This window comes from Lemur catta, chromosome 9 (assembly GCF_020740605.2).
Source record: "Lemur catta isolate mLemCat1 chromosome 9, mLemCat1.pri, whole genome shotgun sequence".
Classification (NCBI taxonomy): Eukaryota; Metazoa; Chordata; class Mammalia; order Primates; family Lemuridae; genus Lemur; species Lemur catta.
The window spans coordinates 16,500,385-16,526,888 of record NC_059136.1 but is presented as its reverse complement, the minus strand read 5'-3'; the positions used below and the strand labels follow the sequence as shown (position 1 = coordinate 16,526,888).

Genomic DNA, 26,504 nt, shown 5'->3' with positions numbered 1-26,504 from the left:
TGTAGAATTAATGTACCACAGAATTAATTAATGAATTAGTTTCTTGGTTGTTTCTCAGAGTTCTTTAAGTGGCATAAGAATATATAAGTCCATTTAAAATCTATAGGTATTGTTGCCCTCTTAGAGCAGCTGGCAGTGTATCAGTCTCATAAAATCCATTAAGGAAAAACATTAACAACTACCATCTTACATTCATTATAAGATGAATTTTTTTCAAACTTTAACATCTCTGAAATTAGGATGCATTTTACAGTTACTGGCATCGTGGGATTATGATTGGCAGTAATTTTTTCCTTCCCCTTCACTTTTTTTTTTTTTTTTTTGAGACAAGGTCTTGCTCTGTCGCCCAGGCTGGAGTATGGTGGCATTATCATTAGCTCACTGTAGCCTCACACTCCTGGCCTCAAACAATCCTCCTGCCTCAGCCTCCCAAGTGTCTAGGAATACTACAGGTGCATGCCACCATGCCCAGCTAATTAAAAAAAATTTTTTTTTTTATAGAGATGGCACCTTGCTATGTTGCTTAGGCTGGTCATGAGCTCCTGGCCTCAAGCAATCCTCCTGCCTTGGCTTCCCAAAGTGCTGGGATTATAGGCATGAGCCACCTCCCCCAGCCAGTATATTTTTCTTTGTTATTAGTAGATAAAAACAATGGTGCATCTTACAGTCATCATCCTAGATTTGATAAAAATGGTTTGTATTTAATCTTTGAATTTTTTGAGAGACATGTTTGGCAGAAATTTGAGTCCCGTTGAATTTTTCCTCTGCTCAAATAAAATAAATTTGAAGTTGTTTTGTATTCCTTATACTTGGGTTAGGAAGAAAAATAAAAGCCAGTTGTTTGTTTTCCAAGTACTTCATTGTAAATTGTTTTTAAAATTACAAAAGTAACAGCCAGGCACAGTGGCTTATGCCTGTAATCCTAGCACTTTGGGAGGCTGAAATGAGAGGTTGACTTGAGGCCAGGAGTTCAAGACCAGCCTGAGCAACATAATGAGACTGCACCTCTACAAAAAATAGAAAAAAAAAATTAGCTGAGTATGGTGGCATATGCCTGGAGTCCCAGCTGCTCCAGAGGCTGAGGCAGGAGAATTGCTTAAACCCAGGAGTTTGATGTTGCTGTGAGCTGTAATGATGCCACTCTACTCCAGCCTGCGTGACAGAGTAAGACCCTGTCTCAAAAAGAAAAAAAAAATTACAAAATAGTACCATGTTTTAGAATTTCACTTTTGCAAGATGAAAAGAGTTCTGGAAAAGATGGATGGTTGCACAACATTGTTAAGGCCGCTGAACTTAAACTTGAAAATGGTTAAGATGATAAATTTTGCGTTATGTGTCTTTTATCACAATTAAAAATTTTTTTTCAAAAACAAGTAATGTGATACTCATAAAATTTTCCCTCATTATAGAGATGCATAGATCAAAAAGTGAAAGTCATCTTTACCCACGCTTCCTCTGGCCCCTCCCAATTTCCCTACTTCTGTACCTCTTCCCCGGAGATTTGGTGTATATCTTTTCAGATATTTCTCTTCCAAGACTTTCCATTAAAGATTTGTGTGGGTTTCATTGATTCTTCAAGTCACTTTTTCACTATAGTGTATACAATTGTAACAGTTAAGTAAAATTTAAAAAAAACATAGAATGTAATTTGGGAACCGTGCTTTTTTTATCTTAAGATTGAATTTACTGTTTCATTTATTCTCCATGATATGTTTTTCCTGGAAGTAGTCTGCACAAATGAGTTATTGTAGCTAAACTAGTTCAGCTCTTAATACATAGCTTGAAGAAGGTATAAGGAAAAGTGCAACTGTGATAACCTTGAATTAGTTGTTCAGCAAAAGGAGCCGTTACTTTGTTTCCTTCCAGTTGACCACTCATCTTTCCTCTGTCAACGGGTGAACAGTGAGCTAACAATTTGATTTTTTTTATTGTCATTTGTTTTATAGAGCTGAGGAGTTTGTTAGGTAGGGAGTTGATGGTATCAGAAAATTAACCCACATAGGTAGACCTTGGTGCCCTGGCAATCTGATTTTCAGCCATAACTAAAACTTACAATAGCTGTCCTGGAAGTGTTTTAACACTTCATCTTTCTTTTTAGTTGGGGTTCTTTTTTCAGACTTTGCAATACCTGGTAGCCTGGGCTTCCTTTAAGAGGAAGCAAGTAGATCAAAGTGTTCATCATCCTCTTGAATGTGGCAATTCAAAATGATCAAATATGTGAATTCCTGAAAATAAGAAGCTTGAAATAAACTGTTCTCTAACTGATATTTATTTCAATTCCAGAACGTGGTCCAAGACAATTCCTGGGAAAGTTGAATTCTTCTCTAGTGAGGGTTCAGACACATCTCTACCAATTCCCATAGTGCCACTACGGGGCGTGGATGACTCCTACCCACCCCAGAAGAAGTCTTTTATGATGCTCAAGTACATGCATGACCACTACTTGGACAAGTATGAATGGTTTATGAGAGCAGACGATGATGTTTACATCAAAGGAGACCGTCTGGAGAATTTTCTGAGGAGTTTGAATAGCAGCGAGCCCCTCTTTCTTGGGCAGACGGGACTAGGCACCACGGAAGAAATGGGAAAACTGGCCCTCGAGCCTGGTGAGAACTTCTGCATGGGGGGGCCTGGCGTGATCATGAGCCGGGAGGTGCTTCGGAGAATGGTACCACACATTGGCAAGTGTCTCCGGGAAATGTACACCACCCATGAGGACGTGGAGGTGGGAAGATGTGTCCGGAGGTTTGCAGGGGTGCAGTGTGTCTGGTCTTATGAGGTAAGAACAGAATCTTTTACTATGGGAAAAACTGTTAATTTTGTCATTAGTTCTTTTTTTTTTTTTAATTCCCCTTATTACCTTTTTTCTTTACAGCATACCTTCCATACTTTTGTCCTAATACCTTGGTTAATAAATAATGTTACTTGGGGTCTAAAGAAAAGATATGGTTTGCTGATGGTCACCGTGATATTTTCATGATTATCCAGAAAATCATCTTATCAGACTTCTGATTCTACAGCTAGAATTGCAAGAGTATAGGGCATTTCCCTAACTCTATTCTCCCGAAGGCCTGACTGTTCTCGTTTGGTCACGATGACCCACACAGATTAGAAACTTACATGTTTTGAATTTATAAAATGATTCATGATGTGAAAAAGCCAATAGCTTGTGGCTTTGCATTTATTTTGAACCTTGACTTTTCAGATGGTTATTGTAATCTGTGCCTTTACAATTATAGTTGTTGCTTTCAGAATAGGTGGTCTGCATTTTCTGAGTTACCTTGACACATAAGTGAAATTCGTTGAAGGGAGTAGGAAGTCTGCTTGTAGACTTTTTCTTTTTAAAAGTTTAGAGAATATGAGTTAGCTTTGGACTTTTTTCTCTGTTATTATTGGCAGATGTGCTTCTCTTGTCTTCAGTTGTAGGATCCTAATATTGATTAGAGTGAAAAAAATTATTTAGATTGTGTTGTGTTTAGGTTGATAAACTGCTTGTATTTGTAAGGAGCAGAGGCAGTTGCTAGATCTTTTGCCTGAGAAAAAGAATGCACTTTCTGATTTTTTTTTTTTTTAATTTCTTCCATTTTTTTTCTTCTCCCTCCCCCCTACCCCCAGATCATTCATAAGGAAAGGAATACGCTTTCTGATGTGAACTGTTAGGTCTTTTCTTTTTCCCTTTTTTTTTAAGAGGTAGAGTCTCACTCTGTCACCCAGGCCTGGAGTATAGTGGTACAATCATTGCTCACTGCAGCCTTGAACTCCTGGGCTCAAGCGATCCTCCTACCTTAGCCTCCCGAGTAGCTGGGACTATAGGCGCACACCACCACACCTAGCTATATTTTTTTATTTTTGGTAGAGTTGGATGTCTCACTATTTTGCTCAGGCTGGTCTCAAACTTGTGGCCTCAAGCTACCCTCCTGCCTTGGCCTCCCAAAGTGCTGGGATTATAAGCGTGAGCCACTGTGCCTGGCCTTAGCTCTTTTTTGAGTTAATTTTCTAAAGTACATACTCAAGTGAAGAAATAGTATTCTTGCCTGTGCTTGTCTTCCCCCCAGACTTGCTTTTAAATGTCTTCTAATCACTCTATTTCTTTTGTTTGAACTTCCAGGGAAGTGGACATGTTCAAGTGTACAGGGAGTGGTCTTCATGTGATTTTTAATTATAAAATCATAAAGGTACACTTTAAATTGTAAATGTGATCTGAGTGAACCCCTTATTCTCTGTGTGCCTTATGCTCTCCCCCACCCCCACGCACAGGGGACGGCTCACTGGGCCTGGGGGCTCTCTCTGTTGTCACGGATTTTTGCAGTGAGGAAGGCTGTTTGAGGATTTCATGCTGTTTTAAGCATTATACAACTGGCAGTATTTCTGCATTTTCTCCATCCTTAATTAAGAAGTTATAACCTTAAAATATTTCATTACGGTTAAAATATGTGATGCTTTGGCACTTTCTCCTGATCCCAATCTCTGAGAAGCTGGCTTTCTTGCTGGAACTGTAGAAGATAGGCCTATTTTTGAGAGAAAATTTTTAAAACTATGTCTTAGTTTAGTCATGTTATATACTGCTAGGCAGACACCAGTAGAGCCAGTATCTTGAGTTTTATCAAGAACTTTGCTCCAGCTTTAGTGCCCAGATGTAACCCCAACGTTATCCTGGGGTTGCAGGGTTCGGAGGCCGTTTGGGGTAGTTTTCCTCTGATATGATATAATCACCAAAGGTTTCTAACACACTAAGAAGGGTGCCTGGAATTGTCCTGTCGGGACACTTGAAGCCCCCCCTAAGACTCAATGCATGCTGTCAGTGGCCTTATTAGCTAAAGGGACCTGCTCGGGGAGGCAGCTCCCTCCCTGGGTGGTTCCCTGTTTCCCCACCGTGGGCGCTGGGGCTGCAGCAGCGAGGACCTCCCTGGGAGTGTGGGTAGTCAGGGTGTGGCTGCTGCTCTGCGTTACTTTAAATGCCTTATGATGACTGAGTTTTTGCTAGATACCGCTGGCTTGCTCTCCTGTGGCTGGTGCTGGATGCCCTCCCACCAGCAGTGCCCAGAGTTCTTTTTTTCTTTTCTGTGAGTTGCCTATTCATAGCCTGGCCCCTTTTTCTGTTGGAATGTTGTCTGTCTTATGATTTTGTTGGAGTGGTTTATTTTGGGTAGAGTATCTTCTCCCAGATTGTAGCTTGTCTTTTTTTTATTTAAAAAAATTTTTTTAGAGACAGGGTCTTAACTGTGTTGCCCAGGCTGGAGTGCAATGTCACGATCATAACTCAGTGCAGCCTTGAACTCCTGGGCTCAAGCAATCCTCCCTCCTCAGCCTTCCGAGTAGACTTGTCTTTTCACCTTAATTGTGAACTTTTTATTACATGCAAATTATGAATCTAAGTTCAGTCCAATTTATCATTCTTTTCCTTTATGGTTTGTGCTTTTGTGTCTTATTTAAGAAATTCTTCTCTTCCTTGGGTCACAAAAGATTTTCTCCTGTATGTTTTCCTATATGTTTAAAGTTTTGCCTTTCACACCTAGTTCATAATCATTGTTAAGAATTATATCTATTGGGACATTTACCATCTTATTAGACCTTTGATTTTTTTTTTTTCTTTCTGTGCTTTAAGTGCTTCTAACCTAAGTTGTTATTAGGGTTTATCATTGTGTTCACCACTTAGGTGAGCTTAATCCTTCATGCGGATGAGAAACTTTTATTAAACTTCCTGTAAATCTAGTTTCTCCATTAAGGCTTGTATTATGAGAAATTATTGAGGTGGAGTCTTATGATGGAGACAATTATGTTAAGCTTTGGGTCTTGGAAGGTACTTATTTTGCCCTATTATAAAACTAGCCAGAAGGTATTATTTTTTTTTTTTTGCAAATAGAATTAATGCCTTTGGATAACACTTATGTAAATTAAAATAACTGGCAAGGAACAACTGTCAAAGTCCAGATTCATTTCTAAGCTTGTTTTGATAGTTATTGGTAGTTATGTCTTAATAAACAGCTTTAAAATGTTATTTGAAAATAATTTTAAACTCACAGAAAAGTTACAGGAGGGTGAGAGCATGGGCCTTGAGGCTGTAAACCCTGGAAAAGAGGTGAGAGGAGCTGGTCAGGCTTGGTCCACTTTATTACATGGGGTCAGCATTATTGACCCAAATCATATATATATATATATTTTTTTTTTAAGGCAGAGTCTTGCTCTGTTGTCCTGGCTGGGGTATAGTGGCATCATCATAGCTCACTTGCAACCTCAAACTCCTGGGCTCAAGCAATCCTCCTGCCTTAGCCTCCCAAGTACCTGGGAGTACAGGTGCATGCCACCATGCCTGGCTAATTTTTTTCTATTTTTAGTAGAGATGGGGTCTCACTCTTGCTCAAGCTGGTCTCTACCTCCTGAGCTCAAGCAGTCCTCCCATCTTGGCCTCCCAGAACGCTAGGATTACAGGTATGAGCCACTGAGCTTGGCCCATATGAAATTTTTTTGAGAAACATTATTGAAAAATTTGGAACAGTAATTTATTTTATCTCACCAAATATATGAAATATTGTGCTACTCCTTTAAGAACAGAATACTAAGAGAGAACAAAGAGCAAGTTGACCTAAATAACCTTTTCATTTTGTTTCTAACTTTTTATTGGTGAATACTATACCTATGGAAAAGTGACTGGGTCATAAGTGTAGAGCTCAGTGGATTTTCACAAATTCACACAGTGGGGTAACCAGCACTCAGATCTTTCTTGCATTTTTTTCATGCAAAGTTTGACTAATAATGAAGGTGTTTGGGTAGATGATAATCAGTATTAATGGAATTTGGAGATAGGTAAAGGTGGTTTGGCAACTTTATAATGTTAGTGTCTTTAATAGCTAATGTTGTCATGTTCAAAATTCAAAAGTGCAAAGGGTTTGCAGGGATAAATCTTCCTACCTGTCTCTAACCTTTGGCCTCCCCCCATGAGTTAGTCACCGTGGTGTATCCTTACAGAGATATCATACAGTATTTCATATTATATACAAGCAATTAAGTTTATACATCTTCCCCCCTTTTGCATGAATACGTTATGCATACTATCTACATCTTGTTTTTCACTTAAATTTCTTGGAAGATTTTCCATTTGTACATAAAAGAGCTTCATCTTTTTTACAGACATTCAGGCTGTTTCCAGTTTTTTTTAGCAGCATTTCGAGTCAGTCATTTCACCCAAGGCTTCCCCACCTTTTTCCCCTATCGTGGCACTCACACACGCTGAGGAGACCGCTTCCAAGGGCTCCTGCTCCCACCCCCATACCACCCAAACCCGGACAGATTGTTGTCATGAAGGAGTTCTCCCCTCCAAGAGAGTTCTGCAGGGAGAACTTGTTCATGATATATGTGTGTACCAAAATACACTAGTTGTGAAGCTCTGAGTTGACCAGTAAGCATTTGTTAAGGGCTTATTAATGAGCCAAGGACTGCTCTCTGAATTGATAGGGAAATTGCAGAAGACTGAAACATGAATGGCCTTCTTTTTCTCCCTCAAGGGCTTCAGTGTAGTTGAGGAGACAAAGACCATATGTTCATGAAACAGTTGAAGAGAAATTAGAAGTATGAAACCCCATGATACTGATTTTAAATAAAAAGTAATGTAAGGAAGGGTGAGATCAATGATGTTCTTTTTATGGGAAGGCATATCATTGAGGGAACTTGGAGTTTACAGCAAGATATGTAAAAAGAAATGATCTCCCGTGTTAATCTGACTGGTTTATCAAGGAAAGTTGAACAGCCGTGCTCCAGAAGCCTGGATTCCCCCCCCACCTTTAATGATAGAAGAAATAATGTTTCTTTAAAAAAAAAAATTGACACGTTGTAATTGTACATATTTATGGGCTACAATTTAATTCTTCAGTATGTGTATATGTTGTATAATGATCAGATCAGGGTGGTTGCCTTATCTGCCATCTAGTGAGAGGTGGTTGAATGTTCTCACCACAAAGAAATAATCTTGCTTAACTGCTGGTTGTCATGGAGGTGATTTGTGTTATAATAGTGCCTTCCTCACTTCTTTAGGCCTCCCGTTAACCTCACCTGCCAGGCAGGCCCCTCAGTGGCTCGGATAGACATTTCGGAGACTGCACTAATGCTGCATGCTTGTTTAAGGCAGAGCCCTTCCTGGGCTTGTACTGAGCCTTGTTCTTTTGTTATGCCAGTTTGGTGGTTGAATTTCTAAGCTTCTAATGGATTAGAAGTGGCAAATTAGCACCCCCAAAAGGGAATTGCTATATAAGGACCGTATCAGCAGTGAGTAGGAAGGGCATGAGAGGAGAAAAAAAAATTAGAGGAAATGAGACCGTGAACAGCACAGCTGTCTAATTGTGTTACTGATTTCTTTTTTTTTTTTTTACTTTTTATTTACTTATTTTATTTTCTCCCCCTGTTTTACTGATTTCTAATTTCATTGAACTATGGCTAGGGAACACACTTTGTATGATTTCAATTCTTTTAAATTTATTGAGACTTTTATGGCCTAACATATGGTTTATCCTGGAAAATGTTCCATGTGCACTTAAAGAATGTATATTCTTCTTTTGTTGAGTGGAGTGTTCTATATATGTTTTGTTAGGTCTGATTGGTTTATAATGGTAAGTCTTTTCTTGTTTTTTTCCTAATGTTTATCCATTATCAAAAGTGGAGTATTGAATTCTCCAGTATTATTGTTGAATTGTCTATTTCTCTCTTCCATTCTGTCAGGTTTTTCACATTTTATTTTGAGGGCTCTGTTTTTGGGTGCATAAATGTTTATAATTGTTACATCTTCCTGATGGATAGACCCTTTTATCATTATAAAACTCCTTCTTTGTCTCTAGTGACAATTTTTATCCAAAGTCTCTTTTGTCTGATAGTGGTGTAACCACTCCAGCTCTCTTTTGGTTACCATTTGCATGGCATATCTTGATTTTTCGTCTGTTTACTTGTTTGTCTTTGAATGTAAAGTGTATGTTTTGTAGACAGCATATAGTTGGATCAAATTTTAAATCCATCTGTCAATTCTGCCTTATAATTGGAATGTTTAATCCATTTGCATTTAATGTAATTACTGATGGAGGAGGATTTATGTCTGGCATTTTGCTATTTGTTTTGTGTATGTCTTGTTTGTTCTTCTTTTCCTCCAATACTGCCTTCTTTTGTGTTAAGTAGATATTTCCTAGTGTACCTTTTTAATTTCCTTATTATTTTTTTAACTGTGTTTAAGTTATTTTCTTAATAGTTGCCCTGGGGGTTATGATTGACATCTTAACTGATAACATAGTTCAGATTAATACTCAGTAATGACAGTAAACAAAATCTTTGCTCCATCCCTCTCCTTCTCTTTGTGCTGTTATGGTGAAACAAATTATACCTTTATACATTGTCTGCCCATTGAGTTTCTCACACTTGGAATTTGAGCTGCTTGGGTGTGTGGCTTATTTTTTAATCAGATTGAGAATTTTTCAGCCATTATTTTGTTAAATATTTCTGCCCATTTCTCTTTCTTTCTCTCTGTCTCTTCTCTCCTCTCTCCTCTCTCCCTCCTCCTCTCTCCTACCCCTCCCTTTTCTTTTTCGGAACTCCCATCATGCATATGCTCAGGGTCTGTTCATTTTTATTCATTTTGTTTTCTTTCTTTTCCTCAGACTAGATAATATCAATGGATCTACCTTCACGTTCACTGATTCTTTGTTCTACCTGTTCAAATCTGTTTTGTTTTGTTTTGTTTTTCATTTCAGATATTGTACTTTTCAACTTCAGAATTTCTATCTGGCTCTTAAAAAAATTTCCCTCTCTTTATTGGCTGCTTTTTTCTTCTGGGCCAAGAAAGTATTTCTTGTTTCTTTGAATGTCTCATAAATTTTTTTTGGAAACTGGTTATTTATTTATCATTATTTAAATGTGGCAGCTCTGGAAATCAGATTCTGCCCCTTCCCCAGGAATGTTATTGCTGTTTGTTGTTGTTTGTTTAGTGACTTTTCAGAATGAATTCTGTAAAGTCTATATTCTTTTTTATATGTGGCCGCTGAAGTCTCTGCTTGGTTTGCTTAGTGCTTAGCTAATGATTGGACAGAGATTTCCTTAGATGCCTGGAACTTAGTTTCCCACCCTTTGCTGAGGTCTCTGTGTACCTGTTGGTGGTTGCCCTCCACACTCACCAGGCAGTTGACAACTCTGCCTTAGCCTTCACCACCTGCTTGTGCAGAGCCTCAAGGTCAGCCAGAGGTGAGAGTTCCGGACTTTCTCAGGTCTTTCTTGAGCATGAGCACAGTCGCACATATGTGCATGGCCTTCTGGATTCCCAGGAGTATATTGAAGCTTTTCAAAACCCCTGTGACATCTCATTCCTCACCTTTTCTTTTTAAGCTTTTTAATTAGCCTGTTTTTAGCACTGACCGTTAGCCATCCCCTTCTACAGTAAAATATTCAGCAATTGCCTGTGATTGTTTTTAACTATTCCTCCTTCCTCCTCTGAGAGACTGTTTGCAGTGGGAGAGCTCTGAGTCAGGTCAGATAAAAACAGCCTTGCAAGTGGGGTCAGATAATGACAATTATCTGGAAATGGGGCTTTGAAATAGCTCCAGCCTCTCTCTCTCCCCTCCAGTGGCTTTCAGGCTGTTGGTTTTCAAAGCTAGGGCAGATCTGGAATACAGTGTGTGGAAATAGGGCAAGTTAAAATACTGCAAAGCTCACTGTTACTGAAATTTTGCTGATTTTCTTGCATAAATGCTCCCCAGGTTACTGCAGACCTTTAGCTAACATTCAGAGTCCTGAAAAGGTTGCCTTTGACAATTATTGCTGCTGTTCTCTTTATTTTTATGGTGGACAGAATTTTTGGAGGTCTTTACTCTGCCATTTTCATTAGTGTCACCTGAGAACATCCATTATGGGGCCTTAGCCTCACAGCTTCAGTTTTGCTTTTTATAATTAGGTGAATTACTCTGAGTATCCCCTTTTACTTTGTTTACAAAGTCAGGGTATTGTGTCCTAAAAATTAGAAAGACTTCCAACCAATTGGTTACAATATTCATACACATTTATTTTTAAAATGAATTTTGGACATCTGTCTTTAGCAGGACATGATCTAGCTGGGACATGGCAGTTCAGAAAGCAAAGACCCTGCTCTCTTACTGTTCTCTGATATTCTAGTGGAGCTAGGCTGGGGTGCAAAGAGACAGTAAAGAGGAGTGTGTGTGGTGTGTTTAGGACAGAGCAAGGTGATCTGTGTGACTGGAGAGGAGTATCAAGGCAGAGAGTGGTTGAAGAGTGAGGCCAAATGGCACCAGTCTTGAGGGGAGGTGTAGGGAGTGCCGAGGACTTCGGTTTGAGTGTAGGTAGGCTGGGCTTGAGTCGTCGTGCCCCATTCAGCTTCATTCTTCACCAGCTGTGTGTTCTCAGGCAGTGAGTCACTCAACTCCCTTGAACCTTAATTTCCTTTAAAAATGGGATAAGGGTAGAAATTGCCTACCTTGTAGGATGGTTTCAAGGACAAATTAAGATGATGCACGTTATTCTATCGTCACAGCTAGTCCTTGGGACAGAGCAAGTGCTTGTGAGGGCTGTTAGGGGCTATCCTCAAGTATCCGAAAAGCAAAGCCACTCGGGACTTATTTCCTGAGAGATCTGAGTAGATTTTGACCTATATAAACAAATACTTGAATATGATTTATAGTAACATTGTGGCCTAGGAATCCCTGTTTTTGTTTTTACAATTTAGAGAAGAATACTTTGACAGAACCAATCAAAGTTTACCTAAAATGGAAGTGTTAGTTGCTTTGGATCTGTAATTATTTTACTGGCAAAACAAAACCAGGTACATAAACATTGCTCCAGTGGTTCCACCGTTTGGTATAAAGTCTTGTGTTGTGAGGGAGGAGGTGGGTCTAAAGGCAAATTTGTATATCTTCAGAATGTTCAAGTTTGGTAGGAGTATGTTCAGGGTATTCTAGGCTTTATTTATTAATCACCTTTCATTTTGGGAGATCATCATCACTAGGCGTATATGACCTATTACGTTTAATTGACAGGGAAAGGGCTCTTTAGCACATTATCCGGAGGTAGGATCCATATGTCATTTTCTTTATCTTAAGGAAGAGTCCAGTATCTGCACTGTTTACAGACTTTTCAGGTGATTCTTATACTTGCTAATGTTGCCATTTATAGTCTTAAAATTTATGATGCAGTGATGTTTTGGTAGAATCCAAAGTTATATTTTTGTTAATTGACATCATCCTGTTCAGCCCCTGCCCTGGGTCCTGGAGAACAGAAAAGAAGTTTGACTTTGGTCTTTCCAGTAAGTCGCTTATAGTCAAGTTGATGGGAAGCCAAACTTGACACACAAATGCCCCCCCCATCATATATTTTATAGGTTAATGATGTATATACACATACATATATATGTGTGTGTGTATATATATATTTATTCTTTTCCTTTCTTCCCTCCTCTAAGCCATATTAATGGCAACAAGTTGTGTAACCAAATGTAGTCATGAATCTCTTAACAGGAATACGTTCATAGAGATGCACTGTTGGGCGATTTCATCCTCGTGGGAACATCGTAGAGTGCACTTACACAAACCGAGGTGGTAGAGGCTACTGCGCACCCAGGCTGTGCGGTCTAGCTAGCCTGTTGCTCCTAGGCTACAAACCCATACAGCATGTCACTGTATTGAATACTGTAGGCAGCTGTAACACAGTGGTAAGTATTTGTGTATCTAAACATATCCAGTCATAGAAAAGGTACAATAAAAATACAGTGCTATAATCTCAAGGGACCACTATCATATATGTGGCCCGTTGTTGACGTTGACTGAAACGTCTTTATGCAGAGCATGACTGTAACAGTGAGTGATGGGTGGTCAGCGATAAATCCTGGGTATCAACATAGGAAGACACTGTATTCAATAAGATGATGAAAACAAGAACTTTTAGCTAGAAATCAAACTAACAAACACTTTAAAGCTGAAACTAAATGATATTTTAGAATATTTTTTTGTCTTTGCAACTGATGATTTCACGAATGTTTATCTTTCTCAAGCCTCAGCTTTTCTTAGTTTCTATGAACTATAACTGGAGATTTATTTGTCAAAACAAATTGCAATTTTAAAAAAAGTAGTTTCAAAGTATTTATTAATTTCTATGGTGGTTTCAGTGTTCATAAAGTCTTTGATAATCTTCCCTTGTGGAGGTGGAGCTTAATTTCCCTCCTCCTCCCTGTGGGCTGGACCTAGTGACTCATTTCTGCCGAATGGAGCAGGGAGTGGGACCCTGGCAGACACTACCTTTATATCACAGTAAAGAGTCGTATTTGTATCATGTGCTTCGCAACGTGATGGCATAAGCAGGACACTTTACCTCTGCAGGAATCGTCCCCAGATCCATAACCCCAATTTAATCAGGACAAAACTTAAGACAAACCCAAGGTATGGGACTTTCCACAAGATCCGTGACCAATGTTCTTCAAAAGTGTCAAGGTCATGAAAAGCAAGGAAAGACTAAGAAACTGTCACAGATTAGAGGAGACCTAGGAGACATGACTACTAAATGTACTGGGGGGCACCGATTAGAAGAAAAAGGGACATTAGTAAGAAAACTGGTGAAATCTGAGAAATAAAGTCTATAGTTAATAGTGTTGTAGGGATGTTAATGTCTTAATTTTGATATGTGTGCTGTAGTTAAGTAAGATGTTAACATTAGAGGAACTGGGGAGAAGCTGTGGGGACTCTCTTTACCATCTTTACAACTCTTCTGTAAATCTGAAGTCATTTCAGAGTAAAAAGTGGCTGAATTGAAGAGCTGATCAAACTGGACACAGAAGTGATGTTGCTGCCTCTGCCTCTGTATCCCGTTGGCATCTCTGTGCCAAGGGGAAACTGGGCAAATCAGCAGAAGACTAGATCCTCTGTGACTCTAAGTGGACATTGTGCAAGATGTGATTTTTAGCTTATTGACTTCTAGGAACTCTAAGACAGAAAGGTCTTTGTGTAAGAGGGCTGCAGACTTCCAGCCCTCATAAAGAGCTTATCAGTTGAACAAGCTTATAATGTACTGTGTTATTACTGTAAAAATTTGTAATGGTACCATTGCAGCACAACTTTTCCTTGGCTAAAAAGAATCTTTCATCATTCACTCAGCAGTTTAATGCTAACACTCTTGCTGACGCCATCACGGTTAACCCTGTAGTGTTTGGCTTCTGTGTTTTCTCTCAGTGAACCCTTGTGGGGATAAAGAAATCTGTACAAAGTTATTTTCTTTGATGTCTGGCACTTATTTCTAAAGCTTTTTCTTTAAAAAAAATCCATATCATAGAAAAGTACTGTAGGTATTACTGTTCCTTTCATGTGTGTTAACACTTCTCTGCATTCTTCTGCAACAGGAACACTGATTTTTAAAGACATAAGACATACTTTTTTATTTAAAATGATTTGGTTTATTTAAGGCAGAAATATAGGTACAGTTTTTTATTTTTACCACCCAAGGAATGCCTGTTTGCTTTTTAGGTGTCTAATTCTGTAATAATTTAGAATAGTGATTATTTTATTATGATAATATGAATAGGGATATTGAAATACTTCAGATAATACAAATGTACTTAAATTTTTTAAAAATGGTTAATATATTTTTTAAAAACCCAAAACTGTCTGTGTGCCTGCTGTGTGACAGTTCCTGCTCTAGACACAGGGGATGCAGCAGTGAACACAGCAAAGCTCCCGCTCTCAGGATGACTTTACTTCTCCAGGGGTATGTCAGAAAATAAGGAGATAGATTAATAAATAATGGCAGGTGGTACTAAGTCTTCTGAAGAAATACAAGCATGATAAGGGAGTAGACTGATGGAGGGATGAGGGTTGCTAGTCTGCTGAGCAAGGGAGAGGCTAACCTTGTTCATATCTGGGGAAGGACCATTTTAGGCAGTTTCGGCAGAGGGATTGGCATGTGCAAAGGCCCTGAGGCAGGAGAATGTGTGCATGATTAATACAAAGAGGCTGGGTGGCTGGAGCGGATGAGCAAAAGGGGCCTGATCCTGTGAGGCTTTGTCCATGATGAGGACATTGAGTATTCTGAGTGATCTGGGAGGGCTCTGGGGGTTGGGGGCAGAGGATTTGGGGGAGCTAACATTTCCAAAAGGCCTTCTGCCTGGCTCGTGGAGAAGAAACTTCAGGGGAGTCAGAGTGGGCACTGGAAGATTGGTTAGCAGGCACTTCTGGTAGCTCTGAAAAGAGGTGAGGAAGGGTGCCTGGGACCAGGTGAGCGATGAGAAGTGGTTGGATTGTGGATAAATTTTGCAGGCAGAGCTGATAGAACGTGGGGAGAGAGAAAGTTGCCCGAGCAGCTGGAGGCGGGGTAGAGTTCCCAGTGAAGGGAAAACCTGGAGAAGTTGATGCTAGAGATACAAATGTGAGTCATCGCATATTGATGGTATTTTAAAACCCAAGGACAAATGACATCATCTAGGGAGTTAGGGAGAAAGAGGGAAGGTCTTAGAGCTGAGTCTGCAGTTCCCAGGAGTTAGAGGTCAGAGATGAGGAGGAGTTCACAAAGTAGACTGAGCAGGGGAGGCTGGTGAAATAGGAGGAAACTTTGATTTACATTTGCTTGGTTTGAACTTGCAGTGTTTGAGCACTCACCATTGGGGTATTTGTTTTAGTTGGCTTGGAAGGTGGTGATGTGGGAGATTTTTATCAAAGTGACATTATCTTCTTTACAAAGAGAATCCCCTGGATATGGGTGGACAAGGGTGGGAGGTGTGCTGGTATAATGATGGGGAACTTTTTTATCTGCTGATGACTTGTGTGCAGGACAGCACTTGAAGATAACAAGCCTCGGGGAGCAGCCCGAGGACCGGTGGACCACAGGTAGCTGGTGGTCAGCACCTGGGCAGAAGCTGAGTGTTGTTTGTTTAGAGGAGTAAGCTGTGGAGCATGGGTCCTGTGTTGCAGAGGTTTTATTTATCGTGAAACTTGACATTCAATTATATTGATTTAAAACTGCATGGTTTTATTTTTTAAACAGATAAGCCACTCACTCCCATAGAATTGGATGCGTCCTCATGAAGCTGCTTCACTACCTTTACTTATTGCTGCAGAAATGTACTGGGGGCTCAGCCTTTCTTTTGTAATCTGTGGTCCTATAAAACTCCTAGTGGACTGAAAGCTTATTGATCACCAGGCGATCTAAGTCATTTTATAATGGTTCTAGTAGATCAGTACGATTTCTAAGTGGACACTTCACTTGGAAGGCAGAAATCACTATTAATTTCAAGAGACAGTTATAATTGAACATTGATTTAGTTAACTCTTTGTAGTAAATCATTTTTGGAAGTGAGTGAGGTTTAAAAGGTATGCTTTTGGTATAGAGAAAACCTATTCTGTGTTCTCCTAAGCCTCAGTTTCCTCTTCTCTAAAAAATAGGGTTACTTACCATGTCCAGGGTTGAACTGTACTGCATGTAAAGAGATAGATTTAGAATTTGAATCCAGGCAGTCTGACTACAAAGCCTGCAGTTTTCTACTAATCATCATCTTTTCTTTTTCAGTATGATATTGTACTGTACCTTTTTACTGTAAATATTGCCAGTGTTCATTTTAAAAGAACCAGTAAAGTTGAGTTGTTGAGAATTTTAGATAAAGGGAAAATTATAATCGTTCTTAGATTTCTTTATTTGGTGGGATATTTTTAGTATACTCATGGTTAACATGATACCCAAGTGATAGCAGTTGGATCTCATAGTACTCTGTCAGTTTATTTGTTAGTCTTACCAAGGTAGTATAAATTAGTAGTTTAGAGCAGTGGTTTAAATGGGTTTAAAGTAACGGATTATAACCTAAGAACAAACGGAAGAGGTGTTTGATCTCCAATCCCTAGGCTTGCACTTACCTAGTTTTCGATGTCAGAGAGCAGCAGAGCAAACTTCCCAGATAAATTTCTCAAAGAATATTTAAACTAGTCTTAAAATTCCTCTACAGTCTCTTTAAAGATGCTGGTCAGGATCTTCCACAAGAAGCCCTCTGAAAGCTCTAACCTTGATTAAAGTGTTTATTAGTTCTGTGATGGTTTGTTTTTATCTTTTTGAGACAAAGTCTTACTGCATTGCCCAGCCTGGTCTTCAATTCCTGGGCCCAAGTGATCCTTCTGCCTCAGCCTCTAGAGTAGCTGGGATTACAGTCGTGAGCCACCAGCCCAGCTATAATTGGGTATTAGAAAGTTTAAAGTGTGGTAATGTTCTACATTTACAGTCGGTTTTGTGTGGTATTCTGTAGTGATCCCGGTAAGAAAGAAAAAAGTCTGTTACATCCTTGATCAGAAATTGTAATTCTCTGCTATAATTTTGCAGGAGAAACCCATTGGATGTCATTTTGACTTCTAAAATATGTAGTAGGTTGAATAATGGCCACTCAGATGTCAGTAGTAGAGTGTGCTGTCCAGAAATGCAGCTCCTCGACAGTGTGGAGACAAAGGCTGCACAGTCCGTCATGTAGCTGTGTGGCCTGAGGAAAACTGCTCTCCTTTTCTCTAAACCTCTCACCCCTCTCAGGTGAGATGGTGAAACCTTTCTCAGACTGGGTGTGGTGGCTTTGGGAGGCTGAGGCAGGAGGATTGCTTGGGACCAGGAGTTTGAGACCAGCCTGGACAACAAAAAATAAGACAAGTTAGCCAGTGTGGTGGCACATACCTGTAGTCCCAGCTCCTCGGGAGGCTAAGGGAGGAGGATCACTTGCGCCCAGGAGTTGGAGGCTCATGACGACACAAGGGCATTCTAGCCTGGGCAACAGAGCGAGACCCTGTCTCAGAAAAAAAACACAAAAAACCAACAAACAAAAAACCTGTCTTGCAGGTATGTTGTATTAAGTACCTGGCCCATAGTAAGCACTCAGTAATGCTCATTCTCGTTGCTTGGTTTATCTAAAACAGTGATTCTCAAAGTGCAGTGTGGTCCCCAGACCACCAGCTTTGGCATCACCTGGTTCTCAAGTCCCACCCACCTTGTCTATCACAAATCAGTGCCACTGTGTATTCAAACTTTAGCATGTTATCGAAGGGCTTTGTAAACCACAGAAAGCTGCCCGCCCCCCCAGCAGGACTCATTGAGCAGGTCTGGGGTGGGATCTGAGAATGAGCATTTCTAACAAAATTCCAGGTGATACTGATCCTGCAGGTCCAAGGACCACACTCTGAGAACCATTGGCCTAAGATTTTGTGATTTACAGAATGGTGAATAGAAAAAGATTTTTGTTTTTGTTTTAAAATAAATTTAATTTTAAGAAAGTCTTATTTACAGAAAAATTACAAAGATAAAGTCCCTACTTTATTCAGATGTCATGAGTGTTGTTTTTTATTTTTTTTACCTACTGTCCTTTTCCTATTGTCATATTTCCTTAAACTTCTTGTCGGTGCCAGTTTCTTAGGTTTCCTGGTCTTTGAGGGCCTTGGCAGTTTTGAGGAAAACTGGTCAAGTATTCTGTAAAATTTCCCTCTATTGGGATTTGTCTGATATTTTTCTCGTGATTAGATGGGGGTAATGGATTCTTGAGGGCAAGACCACTGAGGTAAAATGCTATTGTCATCACATCGTATCAAGAGTACATACTGTCAACATTATTTATCACTGTCAACATTGACTTTGATTAGCTGGCTGAGGGAGTGTTTGTCAGGCTTCTTCACTGCAGAGTTACTCTTTGCTCCTCTTTGCATCTTCTGCCATTTGGGAGGAAGTCACTGAGTGCAGCCCACGCTTATGGGTGGGCAGTAATACCCTACCTCCTTGAGGTTGGAATGTATGCACACTTTCTTCTGTTTGGGAGATTGTCTGTTCTCCCCCGTTTATTCAGTTATATATTTATATCAGTATAACTCATGATACTGACTCATGGATATTTATTTTTTATTTTGGGTTATATACTACTTGCTGTTGCTAAAATTGTTCCAGCTTTGGCCATCTGGTGCTCTTTCAGATAGTCCGTCCTGCCTCTCTTCTCCCTCTCTCCCTTATGTACGTGTGTACTTCCTTCCTTTCTGGCACTGGAAGATGCTCCAGGCTCATCTTGTGTATTTCCTGCCCCAGTCCTAGAATCAGCCATTTCTTAAAGGAACCCAGGCTCCTTCTATTGAAGAATGGTATTAGAAACTAAGATTTGGGTGCTGGATGTGCTTGTTGTTTTTGGGGTATCATTTGCTTCTAGGCCTGCTCAGATGACAGCAAGAAAATATCTGTGTGTGTATTAACCCTTGTGTATACACATATCTATAAATATTTCTGTATGTGGCCATCTGCACCTGTTTTAAACTGAACATGAGTTGATAGTGATGTCTCCGGCTGTAATCGTTATCACATGGATCATTCTAGCCTCCTCCCTTTGCTTAACTGTAACCTCCCACTCCAACAGTGAGACCTGGCTTTCACCACCCATCACCCATTTACTTAATCCTTTAATTCCAGTATACATGTATAGTGGTTTCAGAATTGTTGATACATATCCCCGTGAGTAACAACTTTAGCAACTAGAGTACAGTGCTTGTGTACTTTTTTTTTTTTTTACCTTTAGTCTTACAGTCTGTGCTCATTTTCAGAGTTACTTAGGTCAGCAACCTTCTCCCCCACTCTCTTCACTGAGGTTCTCTCATACGTTTGTAGTACAGGTAGATTGTTTTGTCACAGTCTACATTCCATCCTGGGACACGCCCCCCCTGCCCCAATCTACTAAATGATTTTGTAAAAAATTGTGTTTACTCAGGTTTGCTCTTTTTGCTGTAAAGTTCCGTGGGTTTTGACAAATGCACCGCCATTACAGTATCATACAGAATAGTTTCACTGCTCTAGAAATCCCTGTGCGTCACCTGTTCAGTGCGCCTCCACCTTCCCCCCAGCCCTAAAGCCCTTGGCAACCACTGATCTTTTCACTGGCTCCATAGTTTTGTCTTTTCCAGAATGTCATATAATTGTCATATAATGTCATACTATATGTAGCTTTCTCAGACTGGCTTCTTTCACCTAGGAATATGCATTTAAGATTCATCCATGCCTTTTTGTGGCTTGGTAGCTCATTTATTTTTTATCATCGAATAATATTATTATTGTTATTATTTTTGAGACAGAGTCTCACTCTCTTGCCTGGGCTAGAGTGCCATGGTGTCAGCCTAGCTCACAGCAACCTCAAACTCCTGGGCTCAAGTGATCCTCCTGCCTCAACCTCTCGAATAGCTGTAACTACAGGCACGTGCCACCATGCCCAGCTAATTTTTTCTATTTTCAGTTGTTTGGCTAATTTCTTTCTATTTATAGTAGAGACAGGGTCTCGCTCTTGCTCAGGCTGAGCTCAAGCAATCCTCCCGCCTTGGCCTCTCAGAGTGCTAGGATTACAGGCGTGAGCCACCGCGCCCGGCCTTGAATAATATTATTAATACATTGTAGGGATGTAGTATATTTTGTATGTTCACCTACTGAAGGATATCTTGGTTGTTTCCAGTTTTGGGTGATTATGAATAAAGCTGCTATAAACATTTGTGTGCATGTTTTTATGTGGACATAAGTTTTTAAATCATTTGGGTAAATATCTGGGAGTGTGACTGATGGATTGTATGTCAGACTGTGTTTAGCTAAATTATATGTAAGACTATGTTTAGCTTCGTAAGAAACTGCCAAATTGTCTTCCAAAGTACCGTTTTGCATTCCCAGTCACAGTGAATGAAAGTTCCTGTTGCCCCTCACCTCTCCAGCACTTGGTTTGGGCAGTGTTTTGGATTTTAGCTGTTCTAATAGTTGTGTAGTGGTATTTCATTTTTGTTTTAAGAAGAGGTTTTTAATGCCTTATTTATGGTTTAGTCTAGGCTGAAGTGCTTTTTATTTGGTACTGTGTTTTGTAACTGTTTATAATTTGGGCAAGTTGCTCTTTCTGTTTTTGTATTTTAATAATATTAATCTTGGACGTGTTTATGCCTGACTATAATAAGGATATGGAAAATTATTGAACTGATCTTCTCTAAAGTTGAGTTTAATTTTTTTTTTCATGTTCTTTTTATGGTTGTTCTTGTGCCTTAGGCATGTAGAATGCTAATACAGAGTACTTAACCTTAATGGTAATGGCAAAAGTTTTTAAGACAAGTCTGAACAACTTGCAGAAGATGATCACATTCTATGTTTCATACCTAGATGAATATTAACAAGCTGAAAAATATTTCAAAGAGACATACATGAGTTGTTCATTCATTTGTTCATTCAGCAGGTAATTATTAAGTGCCTACTATGTGATAGTGATGCTATATGGCAGGGGTACTGAGGTAAGTAAACATATACCCATCCTTGCCGTTGTTGAATTTATCTAATGGGAGAGACAGGTGATTTATTATATATATATATATATTTCTGTGTTTCATTCAGCACTCAGCAAAATCAACATTCAGCAAGCCCTTGTGTACCTACTCCGTGCCAGGCACTATGTGCTGGCACTGGGAGAGCCAGAGGTGAACAACAGACTAGGTCCTTGTCCCTCTGGAGTTTGTGTCCTTGATAGGGGATTATTTCACCAGTTGCAGCTTTGGTACTCCTGTGAAGACAAAGGACAGAGAGCTGTGAGCGTGTGAGCATGCTCCTCCTGGGGCGGATGGTCAGGGCCGGCCTCCGTGAGGAACCGAGGTATGGACTGGTGTCTGCAGGATGAATATGAGTTAAACAGGTGCAGGCTGGGGGGTGGGGAGACGGGGAGCAGAGAGGAGGAGCATAACAAGTGGGAGGTGGCTGATCAACAGTGGTCTGATGGCAGAGCCTGTGAATGTCATCAGCTTGCTTTTGTTTGGATTTTCCCCAACAAGGACTTCTCTTCATAGGTAAGTAAAGTACTGATGGTATAGTTCAATGTGCTCTTGCAGAGAATGGATTTTTTGAGACCATATTTTTGTTGTCATAAAACAGAAGCAATTCGGGCAAATATAGAATAAAAAGCATTCCCCTATTTTAGCCAGAGGATCAAAGATGAGTAAGACAAGAACCCTGCTCTCAAGGAGCTGGTTGTTCCCCAGAAGAGAGATCATGTGTGATAAGGCATCTCAGTGAGAATGCTAGCAGGGCTAGGGAAGGGTGTTTGTTATAGGAACCACAGACAGACTGCTAGGGTTGCAGGGAGAAGTCGTGTGCATGGTCACTGCAACGCAGAGCCTTGTGGAGGAGGACAGCACCAGCCTCCCAAGGGGAGGAGGAGACAGGGCCAAGGTCATACGGCAGTGACATAGGAGCATGCAATAAGAATGCTGGCATAAGAATGCTCTAAATCTCTTAATAGCTGAAAATTATTTTGATTAAAACATATTTTGGAAGAATTTACTTTTCTCTGCATTTAAAAATTATAGAAGGTTCTGTGCATGGCAATTCCATGAAGGGCTTACTCAGTAGCTGTTAACTTTGTATTTTCTAGGGCCTTGCAAAAACTTAAGTTGCTCTATGTGATGTCATAGGCTTGTATTGATGGTACACTCTAGAAAACCTCTGAAGGTTTTAAACTCTGTGGCTTCTTTACCTGGTATTTTCAGGTCTTGACATCATTGATATACTTTGGTGTATAAACATCTATTAAAATTATGTAGGATGTGCCCAATTGAAAAGTCTGTTATTATTTTAAAGTGGCAGATGGAAATACAAAGAACTAGTGGAGTGAGGTTGATGCAGATCTTGCTAGTCAGTGTCTCCCTAAAAAAGGACATGTGGTGCTTTTATGGTATAAACTGTAATGAAATAGATACCCTTGCATCTTGCATAGGCCCTGGTAGGCAGGTGTTCAGTGTATGTAGGGGCAGGATTAGGCGGGGTGAGCCGTGCTGCACCCAGTCACAGGAAGTTGCTGCATGTGAGATGAGGCTGAGGCTGGCAAATAGCGGGGCGTGAGTCCAGCACACACAGCCAACGGCAGGCAGACGCACCCGGCCTTCTGTGCACAGTGCAGAAGGAGCTGGTGGAGTGGGGGCCCTTTGCACTGAGCCCAAACGCCATTTCAAGGGCTTTCCCCACTGGCCCCGCAAGTGATGGATCCTGGTCACTTGGGCCCAGCACAGATGAAAGCAATTTGCCCTACCTGGTCTATCTCTTTAAGGTCGGAGGAGCCAGTTTTTGTTGGAGGGAAAATGAGACTGCGGCTAGTCTGCCACTTTCCTCTGAGTATTCTTGCTTTTTTAACCACATTAGAAAAAGCAAAGGCCTCCCAATTTTTCAGGTATAAGTGAGTAAGACTTAAATGCCAAGTCTAGGAAATTACACACAGTAGGAACTCAGTAAATGTTAATGTGGGAGTTTGCTTTTCTTTGTCCTGTATCTGTTTCTTTTCACCTTGCTTCAAGCTCTGGTCAGTCGGAGACAGATTTTGTGCTGCTGTAGTATTTTGGAATGGTCTAAGTTGAGTGACTTCAGTGTACTGTTTTCGTTTTTCATTTTGGATCTTTGCGTTGGCTATTACATGGAATACATTTGATGAACCTAGGATTTATCTGTTTTCAGCAAGGTTTTGTCAGGTGGCACGTCTCCTTTTTTCAATTTGAGAATAGTCTTAATTGGAGCATTCAGTTTGTTTACTTTTAGTATAAAAACTGATACTTGGGTTTAAATATGCAATATTTACTATTTGTTTCAATTGGTCCACCTCTTCTAATTTTCTTTGTTCTCTTACCTTATTTTGGATTAGATGCTTTTTATTATTTCGTTTTTTCCCTTCTCTACCATTGGTCTAGTGGTTAACTCTAGAGATTACATTATGAAGTTTTGACTTACTAAAGACTATAAATTAATATTACTTCCCAGAAAATGCAAGGATTTTAGAGCACTGTAACTCTGTTGAAATTCCTCTCATCTTTTAGGCACTTGTCACGTGTGTGTGTCTCCTACAAGACATCATTACTACTGTTTCATATAGTTTTTATTTATATTTACATTCATAGATGCCCTTCCTCTTCCTCCCTTTGTTTTTTATTTTTTTTATTTTTAATTTTTTTGGAGACAGAGTCTCACTCTGTGGCTCCGGGTAGAGTGCAGTGGAGTCATCATAGCTACTGTAAATACTGTAATAAGAGTTGGTCTCTTTCTGGTTCACCGTGGCTCTTAAGATGCGGCTCTCCTCCTCTTCTCCCTCCACCTTCTTCCATTTTGCAGTCTTCTTAATGTTGATATATTTTTTTTTTTCACAGTTTAGGTCCTAGTTTCCCTTGACTGACCTAAACCACTTCTTATTGTAAAACTCAAGAACACTGGATTCGAGATGCAAAGCTTTACTTTTCCAGTATCCATTTAGGTATATGCATCGCTTCTAGATTGTTAGTTATGCCAGAATTAGTTTTTCTATCCAATGTAATGTCTTTTAATGACTGAGGGATGTAGTCTCAAGAGGCTGATCTTCAAGATGTGATGCAGCTTTCAGCGTCTTTTTCTATTGAGCAGTTTTGCTCTGTGTGTTGTGCAAAACTGTGGCTATAGTATGCCTTACTAACTTCCCGTGGCCAAGCATTTTATAAACCTAACCAACAAAAGGTGACTGGATAATCCAAACTGTTTAATGAATAATTACAATTAAATCTTGTACCAAGGTTATAAACAGACCTTGTTTTTGAGCTTTATTTTTTCTTTTTCCCTATGCTTTTTACTAGAAACATTCAGAAAGTTTTACCAAGGATAGTCAGTAGGTGGGAAGAAAAATAATAGACTAAGAGTTGAAGATAAGTACTTTGAGAAACTTGTTCAGTATATTAACAGCACTAACTTGCAGTCATCTCAAAGGATCTTTGTTACAAAGTTTAAGGCACTTTTATACTTTTTATGTTTAACTTGCTATTTAAGTTGTGTCAATACACATCAATCACATGCCAATAGACTTGTTTTTAACATTGGCAATGTTATATACTCACATCCACCATGCTAATAAACTGTATGTTGTAAGGAAATACCTATTTGGGAAGTTTGACCACTTATAACTGTTACCCTGGGAATTTAACATAGAAAATATAGAAAGATTCATTTTTCTGCTTTTTCCCCTCCTTTGTTGACTTCATGCAAACATATCTTATTGTTGCATAGCAACTGACCTTATATTTATTTTTGTTTAGCAGTTTTTTTTTCCTATGGAACATTGAATTCATATAACAATTTGCAGTCTCTTAAGCATCAATGATGAAGGTTTTAAATTAACCCCCTTTCTTTAAAACAGAAAAAGCTTCATGGCATACAGGTATATATCTCTTTATTATTTTTCTATAAATAAGTATATAAAGTTGAAGTTTTATTTAAATGAATGACATTTTAAATGCTCTGAGTGTTACATCTTCCATTGCTTTCAATCTGAAGCAGATCCTTAGTTTTGTCTTGATTTTTATGACATTGACACTTTTTGGAGATGGAATGTTCACCAGTTTGGATTTGTTTATTATTTTCTCATGATTACATTCAAGTTAGGCATTTTAGGCAAAATATTAGAGAAGTAATGCTGTGCTCTTGTACTCTAACAGTTCATGATTTGATTTGTTCTGTTATTGGTGATGCTGACTTTCATCACTTGATTAAGATAGAGCCATTAAGAAAACCTTGCCAGGTTCTCCACTATAAAGTTACTCTCTTTCTTTTTAAAATGCATAAGCATCATTGTGAAGAGGTATTTTGAGACTATGTAAATATCCTGTTCTTCATCAAACTCAAACCCACTAGTTTTAGCAGCCATTGATGTTTCTTGGCAGAATAAATTAATACTGTGATGGTTGCCAAATGGAGATTTTCTAATCCAGTCATTCTTTGTACTTTTATTAGTTGAAAGTAAGGAAAAGCTTTTTCTTCTTCCCATTTAAGTATGTATGTGCTTATAAGAGTATAGACTCTTATATTCCTATTTTATTCAATGGGTTATAATTGTTTACTATTATTATGTTTCTCTGTTTAAATCATCCCAGATTTGTCCAGTGGCTGCCCTTTCTTGCTGGTTTCTGTGTCTTTTTGATATGTCTCTATCATTCTTTGAGCAGTTTCTTTCTTTCTGGTGATAATAAGATGTTCTAGGCTCTTCTTATTTATTTATTTATTTTTCCTGCCACAGCACTGCAATCTGCCATTTTTCTAAGACCCTGGTTCCTTTTAGTGGAAAATATTTAGAAGCCAAGATCTTGGCCCTAGATGTGCTCATTTCTATGGGGATAGCTAATACCAGGTCTGTTCAGTGGCCCGAAGTAGGGAAAATGTGAGTGTATGTGTGTGTATCCTTCAGTTCACAGTGATACCCCAAATTCCATTTCAACACCAAAGGTTCTTTCTCCTAATCTTCCTTTCCATGTCTGTAACTCTTTTCTTTAACAGTTGAGAAATGTAGCTCCTATTATCCTCAGATATGTTTCCTTATTGCGTCAGTTTCCGTTGTATGTGAGCAATCTCTTGCTGCAACACCCTCTCCTCCCCAGTGCTTTCCTTACCGACTGGGACTTTGGAGCCCAGCATCGAAGGCTCACTCTGCTCGGGCTCTAACGCCTGTGCTGGCCTACTGTGCCTGTCTGCCCTCACCCCATCATGGG

The 26,504-nt window shown here is 39.5% G+C and overlaps 1 protein-coding gene across 1 annotated transcript in view; it reads left to right on the top strand.

Annotated features, from left to right (window-relative positions):
• CHSY1 (chondroitin sulfate synthase 1) overlaps positions 1–26,504 on the top strand; it is a 66,559-nt gene that overhangs the window by 13,124 nt on the left and 26,931 nt on the right. The window contains exon 2 of the mRNA XM_045560591.1: positions 2,284–2,779. Within this exon, the coding sequence (XP_045416547.1) occupies positions 2,284–2,779 (496 nt within the window). The remainder of the gene's footprint in view (positions 1–2,283; positions 2,780–26,504) is intronic.